The sequence below is a fragment of the Gorilla gorilla genome, chromosome 4 (assembly GCF_029281585.2).
Source record: "Gorilla gorilla gorilla isolate KB3781 chromosome 4, NHGRI_mGorGor1-v2.1_pri, whole genome shotgun sequence".
In the NCBI taxonomy this organism is placed as follows: domain Eukaryota; kingdom Metazoa; phylum Chordata; class Mammalia; order Primates; family Hominidae; genus Gorilla; species Gorilla gorilla.
The window spans coordinates 41,401,564-41,425,567 of NC_073228.2; the positions used below are offsets into that span (position 1 = coordinate 41,401,564).

Below are 24,004 nucleotides of genomic sequence, written 5' to 3' on the forward strand. Positions count from 1 at the left end.
CAAAGGCTTTGCAGGGTGCTGCTATTGATCTGAACTTCCAGCCCGCCGTGGGAAGCTGGGAAGGAAGTGGGAGAAGCTGGTACCTGTGCAGGGTGGGGGGCAGGTCCTGGGCCCAGGTGAAGGTGCCACTGTGTATGGTGATGGCATAGCCTGAGAGGACCAAGGTGGGCAGGGTCAGGGAGGGAGCTCAAGGGATGGGGTAGCCTGCAGGGAGGCTGGGGGGCAGGAGAAAGGAGGACAGGGGAGGAGCCTGGGCCATGGGGAGGGGATCCTTGGGAAAAGGGAGGAAGAAAGGGATGTGGGGAGCCCTGTGGAGGAGGGCGGAGGAGAGCAGAGAACCCGGAAGAGGGAGGAGGTCAGAGTCGAAGCAGATGTGAACAGAGGAAGAAGAAAAGGGGTCAGGAGAGAACAAAGGAAAAGCTTGAAACAGAGGTTTTTCTGGAGCAAGGACTGGGGCAGGCAGCCCAGGTAGGGGCTCTCTAGACCTGGGGAGATGGTCTTTCTTTCCACACTCTGGGGGTCAAGTTCCTCTTGGCTCAGGAATTGCTGGATCCGTTTCAGAGACACACTGGCCTACGGGAGGCTGTGAGTCAGCCCTAGAGACTGTACTTTCCCAACCCCCAACCCCTACCCTCGCCCCATCCCCAGCATCCTGGGCTAGGCAGGACCCCCTGAGGGCCCAGACACTAGCACTGGGGTCCCTCCCACGACTGAGTCTTCCATGGCTCCCACTGCCCAAAGAGAAAGTCCAGGTTGGTAAGAGGAGGCTATCTACAGAACTCAGGTTTCCAGAGACCCGACCTGACCACCTGTGACTCCAAATGACCCCTGACCTTAATGACCTCATTCAACCTTGAATAGCTCTTCATAATGCTAGCAACCTTCCCTGAATCCAGTAACTCCCCCTGATTATCCCTTGCCCTAAGTGACCCTTCCCTGACCCCAACAACCTGTTCCAACTCCAGTAGAGCCCCCAGCCCTACCCACGGTTACCTGAGTCAGGTTGCTGATTAACTGGGGCAGCATGTTGAGGGGAAGTCTTAAGATATTAAACAAGGACACAGACACAAAGGCCTTCTCGGCGTCCAGCACATTGTTTGGGTCCACGTACACGTACACCCACAGGGTGATCAGGGTCACCTGAGCAGCATGGAGGTGGTGTCAGGGTAGAGTCCAATGAGCCCTGGCCATGCCTGGACACCCAGAGCCCTGGAGGCAGGGACCCAGCCCTGTGCCAAGCCTCACCAGGAAGGGGCTGCACATCCAGGTGAAGGTGGTTGTGGTGTGGAGGTAGGCCGCCGTGCGCAGCAGCTGGAGCTCACCCTGCCTGATGCCTTCCACCTGCTTCAGGAAGCTGGGCTCCCAGGCGTACAGCTTCAGCACCTTGATGCCGTTCAGGATCTCACTCATCAGCTTGATGCGCGAGTCCTTCAATTTCATTTGCTTTACCTGTGCAGGCAGAAAGAGTGTCAGTGGCACACCTGCTCCCTCCCCTGACCTCCTGCTCACAGGGTCCTACCTTCCATCCATTCTCATCCATTGCAGCCATTCCACGCTGCCCACCATTCCTTCTCACAACTCCTTGCCGGGCCTGTGCTGTGCCTTGGCCTGGAATGCACAGCCCCTGCCTCCCTGTGTTCTCTGCCTGACGAGATCCAGCTCCACCCTCAGTGCCACTGCACAGGCCTCCCCAGGCAGCATCCTCTGTCCCCTGCCCTGGGTTTCTTCTCCTACTACTTCTTTTTCTTCTTATTATTATTGCTAGTATTATTTATTTTAGAGATGGTGCCTCACTGTGTTGCCCAGGCTGGACTGCAGTGGTACAATCATAGCTCACTGCAGCCTCAAACTCCTGGCCTCCTTTGATCCTCCTGTCTCAGCCTCCTGACTAGCTGGAACTACAGGCATGAACAACCATGCCCAGCTAATTTTTAAATTTTTTTGTAGAGACGAGGTCTCACTCTGTTGCCCAGGCTGGTTTCAAACTCCTGGCCTCATGTGATCCTCCCACCTTGGCCTCCCCAAGTGCTGGGATTACAGGTGTGAGCCACCACACCTGGTCCCCTTCCCTGGGTTTCTAAAGCACATTGCACTTTCCTTTTGTTCCATAACCATTCCTTTACATATATGTTTCTCTAATCAGACTGTGAGCTTCCTGAGGGGATGGACTATTTATTTCTCTTTGTTTTCCAAGACCTTAGCCCAAGGTGTGGCACACCAGATTAATGTATTCATTCAACCCCTATTTATGGAGTGCCTACTATGTGCCAGGCCATGGGCTACATGTAGAATTTGTCACGATGAATTCAGACAAGGCCCCTGCCATCTTACAGCTGACGATCTGATGGGGGAGGCATACAATAAGCAAACAATGATCTGAATAAATGCTTAATTATTAATCATTATGTGTGTTCTGATGGGAAATCACAGGATCCTGTAAGAAAGTAATGAGGTGATGGCAGGGAAACTAACTTAGACTGAGACTGGGCAGTCAGGGTGGACTTCTGGAGGAAGTGACTTTTTTTTTTGAGACGGAGTTTCGCTCTTGTTGCCCAGGCGGGAGTGCAATGGCGCGATCTTGGCTCACCGCAACCTCTGCCTCCCGGATTCAAGGGATCCTCCTGCCTCAGACTCCAGAGTAGCTGGGATTACAGGCATGTGCCACCATGCCCGGCTAATTTTGTATTTTTAGTAGAGACGGGGTTTCTCCATGTTGGTCCGGCTGGTCTCGATCTCCCAACCTCAGGTGATCCACCTGCCTCGGCCTCCCAAAGCTCTGGGATTACAGGCATGAGCCACTGTGCCCAGCCGAGGAAGTGACTTCAATGCTGAGAGGTAAGGGAAGGAAAGGAGTTAGGCAGGCAAGAGGGGGATGACAAGCATTCCAGGCAGAGGGAATAGTATATGTGGTGGCCCCTAGAGGTACCCTGAGCTTGGTGCTGTGGAGAAAAGAAAGAAGACCAGACTGGCTGAAACTTGGCCACTCCGCAGGGGGTGAGGACTTGCAAGGTAAGCAGAAGCCTGCTGAGTCTTCTTAGGGGGTTTGTCATTTTTCCTATGGGCAGTGGGAAGCTAGTAGACTTCAATAAGCCAGGTGTGATGGCTCACACCTGTAATCCCAGCACTTTGGGAGGCTAAGATGAACAGATCACCTGAGGTCAGGAGTTTGAGACCAGCCTGGCCAACATGGTGAAACCCCATCTCTACTAAAAAAAAAAAAAATACAAAAATAAGCCAGGTGTGGTGGCATGTGCCTGTAGTCCCAGCTACTAGGGAGGCTGAGGCGGGAAGAACGCTTGAACCCGAGAGGCAGAGGTTGCAGTGAGCCGAGATCATGCCACGGTGACAGAACGAGACCGTCTCAAAAAAAAAAAAAAAGAAAAAAAACACTTCAAGAAATGTTTGCAAATAGTAGACTGAGTGACTGGCTATTCATGCTTAGCACAGTGCAGCGGGAAAACTCCTTGTTAGACCAGGATAGTCAGGTTTGAGTCCCAGCCCTGCCTGATTCTGGACTGCCATTATTTCTCTAAGTGTTGGTCTTCTGCTACAAAATGAGAATGTCAGTAAAACCCTCTGAGAGTTGTGAGGGAAGAGTGAGCTATGGTTTCTGCAAATGGCTAGTAGCCATCCATACTCAGGAAGCAAGGTAGTTGGGAGGCCCCAAGGTTAGTGGACACTGTCCCCCAGGCAGCCGGCCGGGTGCTGCAGGCAGGAGGATGCACCTCTGACAGCACCTACCTGGAAGGCGCGCATCTTCACGGCCACAGCTCCGTTGAGTGGAATCAGCAAGACCATGAAAGCGACTCCAGCCAGGACAGAGGGACCTAGGTTCTGAGGAGGCACCGGTGGATAGATGACACATAGGGACAGATTACCAAAGTCTACAGAGAGAACCCAACAGGCAAACAGAGGCCTGTTAACTTGAAATGTGTAGATGGGCAGGAAGCAAAAGATGGTGGTTGGCCAAACAGATAGAAAGTCAGAATGACCACAACATTTGTAGAAGCAGCCAGCCATTAGATAACGACAACAGGGACAGACAGCAGATATAGAAGGGTGTCCAGACACACAGGAAGGAAAATATAGACGATGACAGCCAGAGTCACACCCACCTCCCTCCAAGTCTTTCTTTCCTCCCTGGCTTCTGCAGGAAGGATAGCAACAGATGTTGGGAAGATTCCTTTGCAGACATCAGCATCCTCGAAGTCCTATCCCTCCATCCCCACCAATGCCTACGGAAGCTCTTGCGTCAATTCTTTTTTTTTTTTTTTTTTTTTTTTTGAGACAGAGTCTTGCTCTGTCACCCAGGCTGGAGTGCAGTGGTATGATCTCGGCTCACTGCAACCTCTGCCTCCTGGGTTCAAGCGATTCTCCTGCCTCAGCCTCCTGAGTAGCTGTGACTACAGGCGCCCACCACCGCGTCTGGCTAATTTTTGTATTTTTAGTAGAGATGGGGTTTCACCATCTTGGCCGGGCTGGTCTCGAACTCCTGACCTCGTGATCCACCCGCCTTGGTCTCCCAAAATGCTGGGATTACAGGCGTGAGCCACCGTGCCCAGCCAGCTCTTGTGTCAATTCTATATCCCCTCTGCTAACCCAGAATAACCCTCCTTCTTTTTTTTTGTTTTCTTTGTTTCTTTTTAGAGACAAGGTCTTGCTATGTTGCCCAGGCTGGAGTGTGGTGGCTATTCGCAGGCACAATCGTGGCGCACTGCAGCCAGAACTCTTGGGCTCAAGTGATCCTCTTGCCTCAGCCACCTGAGCAGCTTGGACTACAAGCATGTGCCATGCGCCCACTTCCAGAATAATCCTCTCTTGCCACTTCTGCAGCATGTCAGAGGAAGGAGGCAGAGGTCAGGGTTGGAGAGTCACCTGCCAGAGGAAGTAGATCGCCAGGATGATCTGCAGGGGTGCTGACCACAGCAGATTGAGGAAGGGGGCAAGGTCCATGAAGCGCTGGGCATCCACTGACATGAGGTTGACAATTTCCCCCACAGTGGACGCACGTTTGACTGAGTTGGTGATAACCAGAGCCTGCAGGTAGACAGTAGTGGGTGGACTTGGCTGCGAGCCTCTTGCAAGCTGCCCAGGGCCAGCCTTTCCCCTGGGCCCTGCTCCAGCTGACCTTCCTGTAGATGACACCCATGATCCCAGTACGAAACTTCAGCCCAATCACAAAGATGTAGTGGTAATAGTGTTGTAAGATCAGCGACTGCATCATGGAGCACAGGAACATCAGCCCAGCCACCAGGAAGCCCCACCAGGAGGGGGCCATGGGGTTGGAGATAAACCTGATCAGGATGCTGTGGGGAGGAGAGAGGAGTGAGGTGGGCAGTGCTGCCCCCATGGCTGCTCCCTCCTCTGCTGCCCTTTGCTTTTACCCGCAGTCTCCACTGCACCCCTGGCCTCTGAAACCTCCACCCCCTCCAACCTCTTGGGCCAGGGAGGGTCAACCCAGTACTGCCTCAAGACCACGACCGCCTGGCTCCACTCTGCCTTCACCTCCTTCTCTATCCACCATGGACCCTGCTGCACGCCCTATCGATCACGCTCTCACCACCAGCCTCACCTGCCTGCCTTCTTACCTCCTGACATATGGCGGGAAGAAATGCCACGTTTCCATTGACTGGACTTCCCTGCTCCTTCTCCTAGGCTGCTGGGGCTCTAGATTCCGCCACATGACCACAAAGACTCTTGCCGCTCAAATCCACCTTTCCAAACTCAGTGGCCCCCAGCACTGCCTAGCAACCTTCTCTAGGTCCCTAATCCACCCCCGCTCTTGGGGCCTTCTTCACCTCTCTTCTCTTCCCTTCAGGCCCATCCCAGCCCCCCACCCCTCTCAGCAGCTACCTGCCTTCTTGCTTAGCCACCCACTGAGAACTCCCTGCCACCCACAAACTCCTTGCCACTCACAAACTGCCCCCCAGTGGCTTGTCCTCCTTTTTCTGGTGCTCAGGCTGTCGGAGGCTGCCCCTGCCCCCGAGCCCTGGCCTTCCTCTGCCTCCTCAGGAACTTGCTGTGCTGTTGCACCCTTTGCCGCTGAGCTTCACCCTGGCCACCTCTGCTGGAAGCTCTACACCTTCACCTATTGACATGACCGAGTCTCTTCATTGTTGGGACACTCTCCTCTCGACTACATGGAGCCCTCCAGCCATAGTCATAGCCAGGCCTCCCCTTCTGTGATAGCTTAAGTTGTGTCTCCCAGAAAGATATGTTCAGCTCCCAACCCCTGGTACCTGTGAACGTGGTCTCATTTGGTGAGGTCATATTGGAGTAGGGTGGGCCCCAGTGGCCCCAGCCCAGTGACTGGTGTCTCTCTCTCTCTCTCTCTTTTTTTTTTTTTTGAGACAGGGTCTCTCTCTGTCACCTAGACTGGAGTGCGGTGGTGCCATCACAGCTCACGGCAGCCTCAACCTCTTAGGCTCAGGCAGTCTTCCCACCTCAGCCTCTTGAGTAGCTAGGACTCTAGGCGTATGCCACCAGGCCTGGCTAATATTTTAACTTTTTTGTAGAGACAGGGTCTTGCTATGTTGGCTCAGGCTGGTCTCAAACTCTTGGGCTGAAGAGTTTGACTTCCAGCTAGCTGGAAATCTCCCCTTGGAGGGCCCACCGGCACCACTGGCCCCACATGACCAGACTCCATCCACCACCTTGCCCCCCACCCAGCCTCCTCCTCCCACCGAGCCCATCATCTCAGCAAAAGATCCATCGTCCTCCAGTTACCCAGGCCAGCACCCAGGTTGCCTGGCACTCCTCTGTCTCTCTGGCGCACACGCCCATCTCCCAAATCGCTCCTGAATGCTTGTCTCATTCCTGGCCTGGACTCCATCTGACCGGGTTGGCCCACTTCCATCCAGCCACCCTGCCCTACATCCCCCACACTCCTGGCAGGAGATCCTTGAAGCCAGATGCCCCTCCCTGGCTCAGATCTTTCAAGGATATCCTTAGCTCTCTCTCTCTCTGTTTTCCTGCCCCTCCCTCTCGTTGCCATTTCCTCTGCCACTCAGAAACACCTGAGTCATGCTGTTTCAGGGCTTTGTGACTAAGCTGAGGCTGAACTTTCCCCTGTTTCTTCACCTACTTGTCTTTCCAAATTCGTTGACCTCCCGAGCCAGTGGGTGCTTCCTGCTGCATCCCAGGCTGGCTTCTTTGCCCCTCCCGGGGTTTTCCAGACACCCGAGAACACTTCTGCCCCCACTGAATTCTAATTCATTTACACACTGGTTTCTCCCATAAGACCTCAAGACCCTGTCTTATTGACCTCTGTATCCCCAGTATCGAGCACCATTCTGGTACCCTGGAGGTTCAATAAATGTTTGCTGAACAAATTAATGCATGCACGGAGGGGCAAGGAGGTGGGGACTTAGCTACTAGGCAGCTCTCCTTCCCACCCTCTCATCTGAGAGCTCGTTCTAGTCCAAGCCATTCCTGAGACAGATGTTAGAGCCTGATGGTGGGGACAGAGCACCTCAGTCGGAGCTCAGAGTCCTGGACTCAGACCCGATTCCTTCTTTGCTGTGTGCCCTTGGCCAAGTCACTTCACCTCTCTGAGTTCCTGCTTTCTCATCTGTGACATGGGAATGGGGCAATTCCGCATAGGATTGTTGGGAAGATTTAAAGACCCAATGCTTGTTAACGTACACACCACGGTGCCCGGCACATAGTATATGCACAGCAATTCTAAGTTGAATGTGAGTGAGGAAACAAGTCAGGCAATGCCACTTGCCAAAGGTCACACAGAAAGTGGAGCTAGCCTCCCTGGTTCCTGGTCTGGGGTTCTTTTCACTGTACGTTTTTCCTTCCTCTGGGCTAGCCAGCCAGCCCTGCTGCCCAGGGCAGGGCTATAGTGAGCCGGAGTGTGGAGAGACCTGAGCAGCTGTGGATTGATGAAGGAGAGCAGGTCCTGGATAAGCTTGAAGCAGGCGCTGATGAGGAAGCTGGAGCCGAAGGTGGCCAGCAGGGCCTTCAGGAAGGAGGGCTTCCGGGGCCTGGGCTGGGCACCCAGCAGCACCTCGTCCTCGCCGGAGGCATTTCTCCCAGGTGCTGCTGAAGCCTTGTGTCTGGTCCAGGGAGGAAGAAGCAGTGGGTTAGGAATGGGGACAGGGGCTCCAGGAAGCCAAGGGCTAGGCTGGGCTGGCTAGGAGTGAGGAGGAGGAAGGAGCTGTTTTCTTGGCTCTCAGAGCTGGGAGGGGAACAGACAGCATAAGAATTGCACAAGTGACTCTGTCCTCAGCTGCCAGAGGGCATCTGAAGGGGTGGCCAGACTGCTACCACAAGGACTCTAAAACCCAGCTATCCCCCCCGTCTGGCCCTCTCCCTGCCTCCCCAGTGCTGGCTCCAGGGAGGACGCCAAGAGGGAAGGTAGATAAGATCAAGGATGGCTGTTGGTACAGCCACCAGGCAGCTGAACAGGAAGGGGGTGGAGTGGCATGGAGGGACTGAGAGGGGGTGCAGCAGGCAGACTGGGGGCCCATAGGTCTTCCTGGAGGCTCCAAGCCATGAAAGCCAGGATACTGCTAACCACGCCCAGGCCCAGGTTCCTCCAACAGCTGGTGACAACCGGAAGCTCCGGGCTGAGCAAACATTGAACTCCTAGGCCTGGATTGTGGATGGGAGGAGGGAGGGTTCAATCCTGGGGTCAGAATTGGGTGGAGAAAGATGATGCTCAGCGTCAGCTCTCTTGGCGAGGCAGTTGGCCAGAGACAGGTTTGTGGTCCTTGATATGAGGCTGCCAGTGGGAAGACCCCTCAGGGGAAGATCATCTCATTCAGCCGCCGCCTCCAGACAGGAGGAGGCAGAATTGGCAGGGGTGTGCTGGCTCCTGGCCCTGGAATCAGCCCTTTCAGTCAGGCAGGGTGGTGCAGTGATATGAGGAGAACCTCTGGGGCCAGCCGGCTCCATGTGGATTCCAGCTCTGCCACCACCAACTTGGGGACCCTGGGAGGCCCTCTGTTAAATTTCTGTGCTTCGGTGTCTCCATCTGTTTTTGTTGTTGTTGAGAAAAGGTCTCACTCTATTGCCCAGACTGGAGTACAGTGGCACAATCTCAGCTCACTATAGCCTTGACCTCTTGGGCTCAAATGATCCTCCCACCTCAGCCTCTCAAGTAGCTGGGACTACAGGTGCACACCACCATGCCCGGCTCATCTTGTTTATTTTTTGTAGAGACAAGGTCTCACTATATTGCCCAGGCTGGTCTTGAACTCCTGGACTCAAGCAATCCTCCTGCCTTGGCATCTCAAAGTGTTAGGATTACAGCTGTGAGCCACCACACCCGGCCCCAGTGTCCCCATCTGTAACACAGGGACACTAGAACCTACCCTTTAGGGCTGTTGAAAAATTAAGTGAGTTCATTTATATCCTTAGGATGGGACCTGGGATGGAGTAGTTGCTCCAAAGTGCCAGCCATTCTCCTGCCCCCACTGGAGCTGGGAGGACTAGCCCCATCCAGGCCTAAGCTTCCCATAGAATGGTCCCGAGGCTGCCAAGAAATCACCTGGTCCTGCTCTGCTTGCCACCCCAGCAATGCCGCCCTCCAAGGTCTACCAGTGTCCTCTGCAGGAGATCTGGGGTAAGCGAAGGGGCTGGGTGTTGGGGCAAGGGGAGGGCCTCACCGTGCCGTCTGCTTTTCCTGCTTCCTCCATGCCTCCAGCAGCTGCTGCACCACCATCTGGGATCTGTCCTCTTCCTTCAGGGACCAGAGGTCCTTCTCCTCCAGGGGATGCCGGTAGCCATAGATGGCCATCCTGGGGGGAGGTGAAGCCCAGCAGGCAGCCCCGCAGAGGGTCAGGGTTTAGCAGCCTGGAGCCAAGGGTCAGTGTCTCCAGGGCCCCAGGGTCTCCAGAAAGGAGGGTCTCCCTCGGGCACTGTGACCATGAAAGGTGTCTCCTTCATTTCCTCAGTGAATAGGCTTGAGGTCACTGGCTCTCCCTCCCAAGTTCCTACCCAGGTGTCCCATCTCCTCCCCACCCCAGGCCCTGGTGATGGAATCCACGCTGGCTGGGGCCCTGGGTGAGGACGAGGCCTGGGGAATTCGGCCCCAGCCTCGGGTGCTTCCTCAGTGCTGTGGGGTTAATGAGCTGTCACCCAGGTCACAGACACAGTTATCCTGCTCAAGCCGCTCTGAGGCGCAGCCAAGGAGATGACAGGCTGCGAGTTTATCACAAACAGAGGAGCACAGAACTAATGACAGTCTTCTTCCAGCCTCCTGGGCCTGTCCCCACAGCCTGCCAGATGCAGGGCTGGCCTGTAGCCTGGGGGCGGCGCTGGGCCAGGCCAGGCCTCTGCACCTGGTCCCCCTCCCAGACCACTTCCCTACCCTCATGTGCCCTGTGCCCACTGCGGTGGGGGGTGGGGTAGGTGGCCAGCCCGGTCCCTAAACTGCTGCCCTGCTCCCCTTCCTCCATCTCACCTTCCATCCCTCCCCTCCCTCTGGCCTGGCTGGTGGAAGAGCCAACTCACTTTGTGAACCACCAGAAAAACAGGCGGGAGAGAAAGCCAGCGCTGGTCTCCGGGTAGGGGTTCTAGAAGGCGAGAGAATAGGACGGGGGAATCAGGAGTGCCCACCACCCTCTCAAAGCAGAGTAGGGAAATGGAGGGGACCCTTGTTCCTGCTCCAAGCCCCAGTTTACAGATTGTGGAGATGACCTCTCTCCCACTTTGAAAGGAACTGGAGGGGTTGGGGGCTGCTGGTCAGAGCTGGGCTGAGGACTCAGCTGTGGAGCCCCCGCACCCTCCATGGGAAACTCACAGGGTCGACATTCTTCGCCGAGAAAAGTGGAGGTTTCTCCCTGAAGCAGGCCAAGATGAGGGCAGAGAGTACCAGGGCAAAGTGGATGTAGAAGGTGGTGAAGCGGAAGGGGTCTGAGATCTCACCCTGGGTGGGAGAGTGGAGGGGCGTCAGAAGCACTGGAAAAGCCTGGGCCTGCAGCCCCTGCCCTGCGGAGTCCCTTGGGGCATCAGGCTCCTCTGGGGCAGGAGGCAGCACCTGGGGGCCTCCAGGTCCCCACTCAGAGGACTCTGAGAGATGAGGAAGGATCACAAGGGAGCTCTGGTTCAGCGAGGACCAGGTGTGGCACCTGTGCCAGGTGTGGTGCCAGCACCTTACCTACATGACCTTGTCTAACTGGGACATCAGCCTACAGGCAGGACAGCTCATGACGCCCTTTCTGCAATTAAGGAAATGAGGCTCCAAAGGTTTCAGTGACCCGCCCGAGCCCACATGGGGAGTAAGTGGGTTGTTCAGGGCCTATGTTCTTAGCTACTCTCCTTGCCTGCTTCCCGCTGAGATGGAGAAATGGGAGACACTAGGTTGGCCTGCAGTGTTCCATCCCACCAGCCCAACATCACGGCCACTGAAGATCAAGAGGAAGGCCAGGAACTGAGGGAGGTGGGAAGAAAGGAAGGGAACATGCTAATGGGACCTCTAGGTAAGCCAGAACTCTTCACACGTGTCTGCATACATGTGTTCATTACACGGACACTGACTGACACCCACGTCAGACATTGCACTTGGGGGGTGGGTGCTGTGGAACAGCCCCCTACCCTCACATGACGGTCCAACAGTGGTGGCATCTTGGCTCATTCCTGTGTTACACTGGTGCCCCCTCCTCAGCCTGCTTCCAGGTAGAAATGCAGCAAGTGGAGAACAACACAATTGTGTTTGTACTTGAAGCCTCGAGGGAGGGACCTGGGACCCAGCAGTGACTTTGAACCCTGAGGTCACCCTCCTATCAGGGCTAAACCCGGCAGGTTCCCCTCTCCCCCAACCTTACCTCTGCCTTGGCTAAAAGGATCTTGGAGCGGAAGGGGACGATGGCGCAGACCACACACAGGAACCAGAAGATAATGAGGACCCCCGAAGACTGTACGCCCTGTAGCCGCTCATACTGTATCAGCAGGGTGGCCAGCAGCTGTGCAGGGAGGGCAGGGAGGCCCGGGCAGAACACACACATCTGGACCTGCCTCCATTTCTCCCCATCCCACATGGCCAGAAGTTTCTGGGGCCACCCCCTTCTTCTTCCCATTCCCAATATGTCCAGCCCTCTCCTCAGAGCCCACAGTTTCCCTATCACAGTCCACAACCCACTGGAGACCTCCCCCATCCACTTTCCCAGGGCCCCACACTGACCATGGTGACCCCCACCACCAAGGGGGTGACAAAGAAAACAGGGGCAGGGGCCCGGCCATGGACCAGGCCATGGAAGGAGTAAAAAAGGTCCGCCCAGGAGACGCACCACAGCAGGACACCCAGGACCTGCGAAGAGAGCACAGGTTGGAATCCGCATCCCCAGAGGTAAGGACAGTCCTCACTGGGAAGGGGTCTTTGTACCTGAAGCCACCAGAATCCACTAGACCTGCCTGGGACTGGCACTGAGGTCTGGGAATGGAGCTGACCAGAAGCTTGCTGGAGGTGGGGAGAGTGTTGCTGAACTTACTTAAACTTTCCCGAGTGGGGAATATGTCAGCTGGCTGTATATACTCTCAGTTGTCAGATTCCCATGGCCCCAAGCAGGTCAGGTGAGACTGGGGAACCCAGTCCAGCCGAGGAGGTGGGAGAGGGCCTCATTAAAACCAGAATGCTGGCTGGGCACAGTGGCTCATGCCTGTAATCCCAGCACTTTGGGAGGCTGATCACCTGAGGTCAGGAGTTGGAGACCAGCCTGCCAAAATGGCAAAACCCCATCTCTACTAAAAATACAAAAATTAGCTGGGTGTGGTGGCGCATGCCTGTAATCCCAGCTACTCAGGAGGCTGAGGCAGGAGAATCGCTTGAACCCAGAAGGCAGAGGTTGCAGTGAGCCAAGATCGTGCCACTGCACTCCAGCCTGGGCGACAGAGTGAGACTCTGTCTCTAAATTAATTAATTAATTAAATTAAAAAATAAAAGCAGAATCCCCAGGGCCCAGCCCCATCAGTAGGAGATCCCTGAGCCACTGACCGTCTTGAGCTTGGACAGGTGGGAGAGGATGATGTAGCCACGACAATGGTGCCGCAGGTAGAGCAGGTAGCAGGGCAGGGCGACCCACAGGTAGATGCAGGGCACCCAGGCCAGCAGGGAGTTCTGGAAGCAGGGAGTGAGGTCCGGGTTTTCTGTGTGCACAGACAGGTTGGAGTCCTGGGGATACAGAGAACAGTTTAGTGCTGTGGCAGCCCCACAGAGAATTGGGCTGCCTTGAGGAAGATGGCTTAGCTGGAGAGATGTTCCATCAGAGACAGGGGTGGAGTGGAAGACAGGTGAGGAGGAGAGAGTACACAAATGAGCAGTTGTCGTCCCAAGTGTGAATTCTCCAAGGACGCCATGGCTGCCCCCATTTCCTTATATTCTCTCTCTTTCTCTCTAATTGAGGCATAATTTAAGGGCAACAAAAACTGCACCCAATTAAAGTGTACAATCAGTGAGTTTTGACAGTTGTATACACCTGCAAAACTGCTCCCATGTTACCTTATGGTCCTCTGCAGTTCATCCCTCCCAGGCTCATTTTCTTTCTATCATTCTGGATTCCCACTCTTTTTTTTTTTTTTTTTTTGAGACAGAGTCTCACTCTGTTGCCAGGCTGGAGTGCAGTGTTGCCATCTTGGCTCACTGCAACTTCTGCCTCCCGGGTTCAAGCGATTCTCCTGCCTCAGCCTCCCGAGTAGCTGGGACTACAGGCGCCCACCACCACGCCTGGCTAATTTTTGTATTTTTAGTAGAGACGGGGTTTCACCATGTCGGCCAGGATGGTCTCGATCTCTTGACCTCGTGATCTGCCCACATCGGCCTCCGAAAGTGCTGGGATTACAGGCGTGAGCCGCTGCGCCTGGCCCTCACTCTTCTTTTTTTTTTTTTTTTTTTTTTTTGAGATGGAGTCTCACTCTGTCGCCCAGGCTGGAGTGCAGTGGCGCAATCTCAGCTCACTGAAAACTCCGCCTCCCAGGTTCACGCCATTCTCCTGCCTCAGCCTCTGGAGTAGCTGGGACTACAGGTGCCCACCACTACGCCCGGCTGATTTTTTTTTTTTTTTTTGTATTTTTAATAGAGATGGAGTTTCACCTGTGTTAGCCAGGATGGTCTCGATCTCTTGACCTTACGACCTGCCCGCCTCGGCCTCCGAAAGTGCTGGGATTACAGGCGTGAGCCACTGCGCCTGGCCCTCTCTCTTTTTTAAAACTAATTTTTAATTTTATCAAAGTGATATATACACACAGTTTAAAAGACCACTTTCTCTTAAGGCCTTTCCCGGGTCAGGGATAGGGAGGTTCCCTGAGCCTTAGCTGCCTCTCTTCTGAAGTGGAGGTGGCCATCCACCGGCCCACCTGTACCTCACTGGGTGGATTTGAGACTCACAGGAACCAAAGGATATGGAGAATCTTTGCAAATTACACAGACTAGAGTGATCAACTCTCCTAGTATGGATGGGACTTCTCTGGTTTTAGCACTGAAAGTCCAGTGTCTTGGGAAGCTGGTTGGTCTTGGGCAAACCAGTATGGTTGGTTACTTTACTGGCTCTGACAAGACTGCCTCTTACCTTTGACTATAACTACACCTATGAGCTTTTTTGGAAAGGGATGGGGGAATACATTCATTAATAAACACATGTTTTACTGAGATTGTTTCCTCCAAGGCCACTAATGTACTAATCTGTTTCTTATGTTCTTTGCAAAGCATTAGATGTTTTTTAGAGATGCACAGAAAATATCAACAACAAGAAAAACCACCCACAATCTCATCCACCTAGAGACATCTGTTACCTGAGGATACAACTATTTTCTAATTGCCAATTTAAATAATTATTATTTTTATTTTTATCAAAGTTATGCATGCTCATACATCTTTGAATTTTCTTTTTTCTGTTTCTTGGTTGATTTGGTTTGGTTTTGTCTTTCAAGCTGGAGGTGTTAAATTAGATTAAATTTGGCCTTAAGCTGCCTCCTTACATAGTGAACTGAAACCCAACTTAATACGTAAACAAACCTAACATGAGAGTTTCTTGTAACAAGTAGCTGAGTCTCAGCCAATCATTGCAACTGAGCTTTCAGCCAATCGCAGACTGCAAAGTGCTTAGACCTGTCCAGATAAAGCAAATGCCGAGTTCTAAATAGGCTATTTCTATATGTCACTTTTTTTTCTCTCTGTAAGTACTACTTGACCACATGGTTAGGTGGAGTTCTTTGAGCCTTTACTGGTTTAGGTTTTTTTTTTTTTTTTCTTTTGAGATGGCGTTTCACTCTTGTTGCCCAGGCTAGAGTGCAATGGTGTGATCTTGGCTCACTGCAACCTCTGCCTCCCGGGTTCAAGCCATTCTTCTGCCTCAGCCTCCTGAGTAGCTGGGATTACAGGTGTGTGCCTCCAGGCCCAGCTAATTTTTTTGTATTTTTAGTAGAAATGGGGTTTCATCATATTAGCCAGGGTGGTCTTGAACTCCTGACCTCAGGTGATCTGCCTGCCCTAGCCTCCCAAAGTGCTGGGATTACAGGTGTGAGCCACCACGCCCAGCCGAGTCTTTACTAGTTTAGCATGCTGCTGAATTCATGAATTGCTTATTTTTTCAAATAAGCTCTGCTAAATTTGTCTAAAGCTTTTCCTTTTTCTTTTTCTTTTTTTTTTTTTTTTGAGACAGTCTCGCTCTTGGCCCCGACGCTGGAGTGTAATGGCGTGATCTCGGTTCACTGCAACCACCACCTCCCAGCTTCAAGCAATTCTCCTGCCTTAGCCTCCTGAGTAGCTTGGACTACAGGCGCCCACCACCATGCCTGACTAATTTTTGTATTTTTAGTAGAGATGGGGTTTCACCATGTAGGCCAGGCTGGTCTTGAACTCCTGACCTCAGGTGATCCACCCACCTCGGCCTCCCAAAGTGCTGGGATAACAGGCGTGAGCCACCGTGCCCGGCCTAAAGCTTTTCTTTTAACAGATTGGTGTCAGAAGTGGGATCGGAAGTAGAACTCCAGTGACCCTCAGGAGCATTGAGTGACCAAGTAAGGGTACCTGACAGGGCACATTGTGCGAATTGTTCTCTTGTAGCAACTGGAGGTCATGGGTGAGTTCTATCTCAGATTCCAAGCTTCAGGAATTTGTGTTTTGTGTTCTCCAAGTTTATTTGAACAATTCTTAGACTGGGTCAAGTACGACTGGGTCCAGGAGCAAATCAGATCTGATAATTAACTGAAATGGATCCAGTTAAAAGCCTCAGGCAGGTGCCTTTTGAAAGTGAGCTCCTCCAAATCTAAGGAGTCTGGGACTCCAGAGTCTGAGACGCCACTTTCTGGGACAGTGGCTAACTTCATGAACAACAATTATGAGGAACATGTGTATTTTTGGAAAAATGGGTTAACTTTGCTGAGGACAACTTAAGAGTTACAGTGGCCACAGTGGGAAAGTTTTGACTTAGATAAAACTGTTCACTTGCAAGGTGCATTAGAAAAGAAAGGTTCAAAAATGCCACAAAAGCAATGGGATGCATTCTTTAATTGATACACAGAGGCATCTAAAAGATTAAATGAATAAAAAATTGCCTCTTTATAATAGGTTCCTTACAGAAATCAAACAAAAAAAATCTTAAAAGCTCCTTCACGAATCTTATTCAAAAGCTTTAGTCATCTGGGCAAGAAATCTTGTTCCATTGGCCAGAAGAACAATTTGGATCCAGATATTCTTTAATAAATTCAGGAGTTTTATATTACTGTACCTGGAACATGGCTAAGATATTTAAATGAAAGCTGTAAGATCTGTTGCTGTTTATGTTTATATATGTCTGTATGTATGATACAGGTATCATAGTTTCTTATCTCCTTTTAATGCTTCAAAATTAAATTATGAAAGAGCTCTATTTTGTTGGCTTTAAGAAAAATAAGTGCTTGTATAAATGAAGTATTCTCTCAGAAAATTAAGAACTACCTCAAATACTTTTGCAGCTCATCTGACTTGGGTAATCTTTGGCAAATAAGAATATTGTTGGTTTGACTGAAACAGACATGTATTCATAGTTTTGGGGATTAAATATCATAAAGATGCATGATTTCCTATCTAGGTTTACTGGTAAAACAAGCTTATGTTGTCTTCATATTATAAAATTTGTCAGCAAGAAAAACAAAATGATGACTAGTTGTTTATTATCTCATCTTTATAGGCAATCCAAGCATAAGTGTTGAAAATAAGTGAGTTAAATGAATGTAAGTAAGATAAAATTCCCATGTAAAAGATGTCCTTCCTATACCAGAAGGTTTTATTATTACTTTTTTGAAATAGGGTCTCTATCGCCTACTCTGGAGTGCAAGTGGCAAGATCTCGGCTCACTGCAACCTCTGCCTCCTGGGCTCAAGCAATCCTCCCACCTCAGCCCCGCCAAGTATCTGGGACTACAGACACAAGCTACCACATCCAGCTAATTTTTGTATTTTTTGTAGAGATGGGGTTTCACCATGTTGCCCAGGCTGGTCTCGAAATCCTGAGGTCAAGTGTTCCACCTGCCTCAGCCTCCCAAAGTGTTAGAATTACAGGCGTGAGCCACCACGCTCAGCCACCAGAAGGTTTTAACATTCTTAGCGTCAAGAATAGAAAGTTGAGGAGGGAAATCTGTACAAACAACAATTTAGTTTTCAGGCCTCACAAAACAAACAAACAAAAAACCTAAAGGGATACAAATGAAATTTTGCCTCCTTTACAGTTTATTTTTACAGAGAGACTAAAGACATTTTGGACCATTGATAAACGTGTTCTGTGCCACACTGACAAATTGTACTATGAGAAAGCTCATGCTTCTAGACATTATGGTTCATATATTTACCAATCTACAGCTGGTGTGACACACAATTCACAAATGCTTACTTTCTAATGTCCATGGAAATTAAGGTCACTAAGGGTTAAGAATTCTTTTTTTTTTTTTTTTCTGAGATGGAGTCTCACGCTGTCACCCAGGCTGGAGTGCGGTGGCTCGATCTTGACTCACTGCAACCTCCACCTCCTGGGTTCAGGTAATTCTCCTGCCTCAGCCTCCCCAGTAGCTGGGATTACAGGTGCCCGCCACCACGCCCAGCCAATTTTTGTATTTTTAGTAGAGACAGGGTTTCAGCATGTCAGCCAGGCCGGTCTTGAACTTCTGCCCTCAAGTGATCTGCCTACCTCGGACTCCAAAGTGCTGGGATTACAGGCATGAGCCACTGTGCCTGGCCGGGGTTAAGAATTCTAATTAATATATGTAGCTACAATTACTAGAAACAATAAGGGGGAAAATCTATATGAAAATATACAAGGAAGGTAAGAAAAAGGAATATATGAAAAAGAAATATATAAAGGAAGCTAAGGAAAAGCTATAAGACGTGAGGATGTTTTGTTTTGATAACGGAAAAAGAGAATAAATTTTGTCCTAAAGTGAAATGACTGATTTTTCGAAAATGAGAAGAGGAAAGTATAGGACAAAAAGTGAATGGATGTAAGAGTTGTAGGAGGTTTGTGGAAGATGAATCTTGTGAAAGAAATTTTATGGGTGATCAAGCTGGTTAAGATTAGGAGGTAATTATTTACAAGTTTTTTAAGAATAAAAGTTAGCGACCGGGTGCAGTGGCTCACGCCTGTAATCCCAGGACTTTGGGAGGCAGAGGCGGGTGGATCACTTGAGGTCAGGAGTTCGAGACCAGCCTGGCCAACATGGTGAAACCCCATCTCTACTAAAAATACAAAAAATAAGCCGGGTGTGGTGGCAGGCGCCTGTAATCCCAGCTACTTGAGAGGCTGAGGCAGGAGAATCGCTTGAACCCGGGAGGCAGAGGTTGCAGTAAGCAGAGATTGCACCATTGCACTCCAGCCTGGGCGATAACAGCTAGCATTAATATCAAAATTACACTGATGCAAAACTAGAATTTGGTTCTCTCCATTAAAACAACATGGTGTTCTTAGATTATTGGTCTGATCATAATAGGAAATCGTAAAATGTTTTTCTTTCTCTTTAGGTAATTGGCCTAGAAAACAAAGATTCTGTGTTCTACCCAGATAATTTCCTGTGTTTCATGCTGTCTTTGTTAGGTTTTTGATCACTTAAGAAAACTGAGAACTCGCTATTAAAAGAGCTAAGCTTTTTCTACAACTATGTAACTTTTTGTATATGCCTCCGAAGTCATTTAATGAACGGCTATTGTTCACAGTGACCTGTGATCCTATTAAAAAAATTTATTTTATGTGTTGCCTATTTCCTTCCTTCCTTTCTCTCTCTCTCTTTCTTCCTTCCTTCTTTCTTTCCCTCCTTCCCTCCCTCCTTCCCTTCCCTCCCTCGCTTCCTTCCTTCTTTCCTTCCTTCCTTTTCTCCTTTCCTCCCTTCCCCTCCCCACCGCTCATCTCTCTCCTCTCTCTCCTCTCCTCTCCTTCTTTTTTTGACAAAGTCTCACTCTGTCACCCAGGTGTAAAGCTGACTCCATACATAGTGGACTGTAGCATAATTCAATATGTAAACAAACTGCAACGTAACTTGAGAGTATATTCTTACAATAAGCAGCCAAGTCTCAGCCAAATATAGCAGAATTTTCAGCCAATCACAAGCTGCCAGATCATCAGAACATGTCCACATAAGGCAAACACCTCATTGCACCATGTCCAAATAAGGCAAATACTGATCTGTCACCAATCAAGCTGTTTCTATACATCAATTCCTTTTTCTGTCCATTAATACTGCCTGCCCATACTGCTGGGTGGTAAAACTCTGTGAACCTCTACTGGTTCAGGATGCTGGCTGATTCATGAATTGTTCTTTGCTCAGATAAACTCTGCTAAATTTAATTTGTCTAAAGTTTTTATTTTAACAGAATTTTTCCTCAAATGTGTGGTGACTTTTTTTTTTTTTTTTTTTTTGAGATGGAGTCTCCCTCTGTCGCCCAGGCTGGAGCGTGGTAGTACGATCTCAGCTCACTGCAACCTCTGCCTCTGAGGTTCAAGAAATTCTCCTGCCTCAGCCTCCCGAGTAGCTGGGATTACAGGCATGTGTCACAATGCCCAGCTAATTTTTGTATTTTTAGTAGAGATGGGGTTTTGCCATGTTGGCCAGGCTGGTCTTGAACTCCTGACCTCAAGTGATCCGCCTGCCTCGGCCTCCCAAAGTGCTGGGATTACAGGCATGAGTCACCGCACCCGGCCTGTGGTGATTCTTGCGGCTTGGCTGTCTCAATATTTTGGAGTTAGACACTAAAGAGTTGGCTGCTTTGTGTGTTGGGGGCAGGTGGATTTGGGACTGGATCTGGGACTCCTCAGGACAATCTGTGAACAATGATGAGCGAGAGTACCAAGGACCAAGGACCAAGGACCAAGAAACAGCTACTGAAGACAGAGTACCGAGGACCAAGCTTATTGGTTGTTGGGCTTCACTGCAGAGTGATCAAGTAGGAACCTGGTCCTTTAGGGAAGACTCCCCCAACAACTGGAAGAATCTGGAGGTCTTTTCTCTGGGACCAATTTAGGAGTGAGGGCTGAGGGTTCTATCCTTCAGTATGCAGACTTTTACTTAATTCCACAGAATAAACTGCTGGTCTTCTGTGAGGTGGCTGGAATTTGCCTGGCTTTGAGAGGAGATGGATAAGTATCTTGGGTGTTTCATCTCCCCTTATGCATTCTCCCAGCAGCCACTGCTTTCAGCCCTGCTCTTCCCCTTGCCTCCTTCAGCCCTCCAATCCCCAAGCTTTTACAGACTCCAAATGGCCTTTGGTTTCAGTTGTTCTCTGCTGTGTCAGTGATCACTCCTCAACCTGTTTCTCACTTTCCAGAAAGGTGCTAATATCTTGTCTGCTGTTGTCTCCTCTTCTCTTTGTCCTTGTAGGTTTACATTTTTTATTCCTTACTGTCATTTTGATGGAAAATCGGGAAGGACTGGAGATAAAGTCTTGTGTTCAATCCACCCTATAGAACCAGAAGTCCTTCCAACTACAATTTTTTTTTTCTTTTGGGCAGAGTCTTGCTCTGTCTCCCAGGCTGGAGTGCAGTGGTGTGATCTCAGCTCACAGCAACCTCCGCCTCTGGGATTCAGGTGATTCTCCTGCCTCAGCCTCCCGAGTAGCTGGGATTACAGGCTTCCACCACCACGCCCGGCCAATTTTTGTATTTTTAGTAGAGACGGGGTTTTGCCATGTTGGCCAGGCTGGTTCTCAAACTCTTGACCTCAGGTCATCCACCCGCCTTGGCCTCCCAAAGTGCTGGGATTACAGGTGTGAGACACCATGCCCAGCCTCCAAGGGCGAATTAAATAGACCCGTTTCAGACTTTATGCAGGACCTCCCTGCAACAGTGTGGGCTTCCCCCATCTCTTGGAAACTACTCTTTCCTGGTCTCCTGGTTTCTTGGCAAGCATTCCTTGCTGTCTCCTTATCTTCCTTCCAGTTCACCCTGTGGACATGGGCCCTAGCTCCCAAGGTCTGACCTTGGTCGTTGGTGCTCTCTCTCATCATTGTTCACAGATTGTCCTGAGGAGTCCCAAATCCAGATCAACAGCTCAAATCACCTCCTGAGCCTCAGTCCCTACTTCCTGCTGCCTCTCAGATGGAGTCACCATCTGTCTGCATCCACCTCATATTCAATACCTCTCAAAGTAAGATCCTTCACTCCCTGCCAGAACCAGCCCTTCCTTTGGCCTTGCCTGCCTCTGCCAAGGGCATCACCATTCTGCCAGCTACCCTGACACCTGTAGGGACATAGGTCCTATTGATTCTTGATGGAAGCATAGTAGCTGGACAAAGAGGTGTTTCAGACTTGGCAGGGAAAGGTTAACCACCTTGGCCAAGGTCACACAGCTTAAAAGAACTCACACTTGGCCGGGTGCAATGGCTTACACCTGTAATCCCAGCTCTTTGGGACGCTGAGGTGGGCAGATCACGAGGTCAGGAGTTCGAGACCAGCCTGGCCAACATGGTGAAATCCCGTCTCTACTAAAAATACAAAAATTAGCTGGGCGTGGTGGCAGGCACCTGTAATCCCAGCTACTCGGGAGGCTGAGGCAGAAGAACTGTTTGAACCCGGGAGGCGGAGGTTGCAGTGAGCCGAGATTGCGCCACTGCACTCCAGCCTGGTGACAGAGGGAGACTCTGTCTCAAAAAAAAAAAAAAAAGAAGTCACACTTAAGCTGTGTGATCTTGACCCAGGTGCTTAACCTCTCCCCTCTCTGGGCCTTGGTTTCTTTAAGGGTAACATTGGGATGATAATATCTCTTACCTGGTTCCTCCCACCTGGCCCCTTGGCCAGATCCTCATCTCTTCATGAGCAATTGCCATAGACTTCTGGTCTCTTCCCTTCAGATTCCCTGGGGGCCCAGATCCTGCGTGGTTTTCCCCTTCCTTTCTGGCCATGCCATCGCAGTCTCTTTGCTGATTCCCCTGCCTGGTGCGAGAGGGTCCCGGAGCTCAGTCCTTTCCTCTTCTCTGCCTCCTTCCTATCTGCACTCAACCTCTTGGCAATCCCATGCAGTCTCATATGATGATATGATGTACCATCTATATGCCAATGACTTTCAAGTCTATCTCTTCAGCTCATTGCTCCCCAAATCTCCAGCTCCATATCTAACTGCTGACTTGACATCTTCACTCCATACACCCTACAATAGCCTGCAAGGACCTGCACAATGTCCCTTCCCCCAACCCATGACCCTCTCCCTGCCTTTCCTGCTTCACTCCAGCCACTGGCCTCCTTGCTGTTTCTAAATGCACTTGCTGCTCCTGTCTCAGGGCCTTTGCACTTACTCTTCTCTCTTCCTGGAACACTCCTCCCCTAGACATCCTGAAGTCTTTCTTTCTTGATGAAGCCTACCCTGACCATCCTGTTTAATACTGCCACCTGTGTCCCACCCCTGTATTCCCAATTCTCCCACCCTTCTCCACTTTTTCTTTTCTCTATAGCACCTATCACCTTTTGACATGATATATAATTTACTGATTTATTATATTTTCTCTCATCTTTTCCTTTACTTGCTGACATGTAAGCTCTTTGAAGGGAAGAACCTTTATTTTATTTATCTATGTATCCTAAGTACCTAGAATGGTGCCTAGCACATAGTAGGTGCTCAGAAAAAAGATTTGCTTAAATAAATCAAATATTTATTGAAGACCAGGGACATTGCCCAGTGCTTTGAGAGGCCAAGGCAGTAGCATCACTTGAAGCCAGGAGTTTGAGACCAGCCTGGGCAACATAGCAAGACCCTGTCTCTACAAAAATGTAAAATATTAGCCTGGTCTGGTGACAGGCACCTGTAGTCCCAGTTACATGGAGGCTAAGGCGGGAGGATCTCTTGAGCCCAGGAGTTTGTTGCTGCAGTTGAGCCATGATTATGCCACTCCAGTCTAGCCTGAGCAACAGAGCAAGACCTGGACTCTTAAAACACACACACACACACACACACACACATACACGTTTATTGAATGAATGAATGAAAGAAAGAATAATAGTATACCATCCCTTTAAACTTTCAGTAGCTCCCTACTGCCTAGAAGGCAAAGTTCAAACATTTTACTACGGCATTCAAAGCCCACAGCTGGCCTTGAACTACCTGGCTATGTGAACTGTTGAATAATCTATATGCTTGAGTTCTGAGTTCTCCCATCTTTTTTTTTGATGGAATCTTGCTCTGTCGCCCAGGCTGGAGGGCAGTGGCACAATCTCGGCTTACTGCAACCTCTGCCTCCCGTGTTCAAGTGATTCTCGTGCTTCAGCCTTCTGAGTAGCTGGGATTACGGGCGTGCACCACCACGGCTGGTTAATTTCTTTTTTTTTTTTTTTTTTAAGGCCAAGTCTCGCTCCGTCACCCAGGCTGGAGTGCAGTGGTGCGACCTTGGCTCACTGCAACCTCTGCCTCCAGGGTTCAAGCGATTCTCCCACCTCAGCCTCCTGGGTAGCTGGAATTACAGGCACATGCCACTACGCCAGGCTAATTTTTGGTTTTTGTTTGTTTGTTTGTTTGTTTTTCAGACAGAGTCTCGCTCTGTCGCCCAGGCTGGAGTGCAGTGGCGCGATCTCGGCTCACTGCAAGCTCCGCCTCCCGGGTTCACGCCATTCTCC

General features: G+C 50.5%; 1 protein-coding gene across 2 annotated transcripts in view; it reads right to left on the reverse strand.

Moving 5' to 3' along the window:
• ABCC3 (ATP binding cassette subfamily C member 3) overlaps positions 1–24,004 on the reverse strand; it is a 57,387-nt gene that overhangs the window by 22,635 nt on the left and 10,748 nt on the right. The window contains exons 2-15 of one of the 2 annotated variants that reach the window (XM_004041372.5): positions 12,944–13,120; positions 12,134–12,259; positions 11,778–11,915; positions 10,754–10,879; positions 10,465–10,526; positions 9,618–9,749; positions 7,872–8,063; positions 5,129–5,306; positions 4,876–5,037; positions 3,742–3,834; positions 1,246–1,449; positions 994–1,140; positions 486–573; positions 84–150 (exon numbers count right to left, since the gene is read on the reverse strand). In XM_004041372.5, the coding sequence (XP_004041420.1) occupies positions 84–150; positions 486–573; positions 994–1,140; positions 1,246–1,449; positions 3,742–3,834; positions 4,876–5,037; positions 5,129–5,306; positions 7,872–8,063; positions 9,618–9,749; positions 10,465–10,526; positions 10,754–10,879; positions 11,778–11,915; positions 12,134–12,259; positions 12,944–13,120 (1,892 nt within the window). Of the gene's footprint in view, positions 1–83; positions 151–485; positions 574–993; positions 1,141–1,245; positions 1,450–3,741; positions 3,885–4,875; positions 5,038–5,128; positions 5,307–7,871; positions 8,064–9,617; positions 9,750–10,464; positions 10,527–10,753; positions 10,880–11,777; positions 11,916–12,133; positions 12,260–12,943; positions 13,121–24,004 lie in introns of those variants that run through there. The other variant, XM_063706265.1, reaches the window with a different exon arrangement.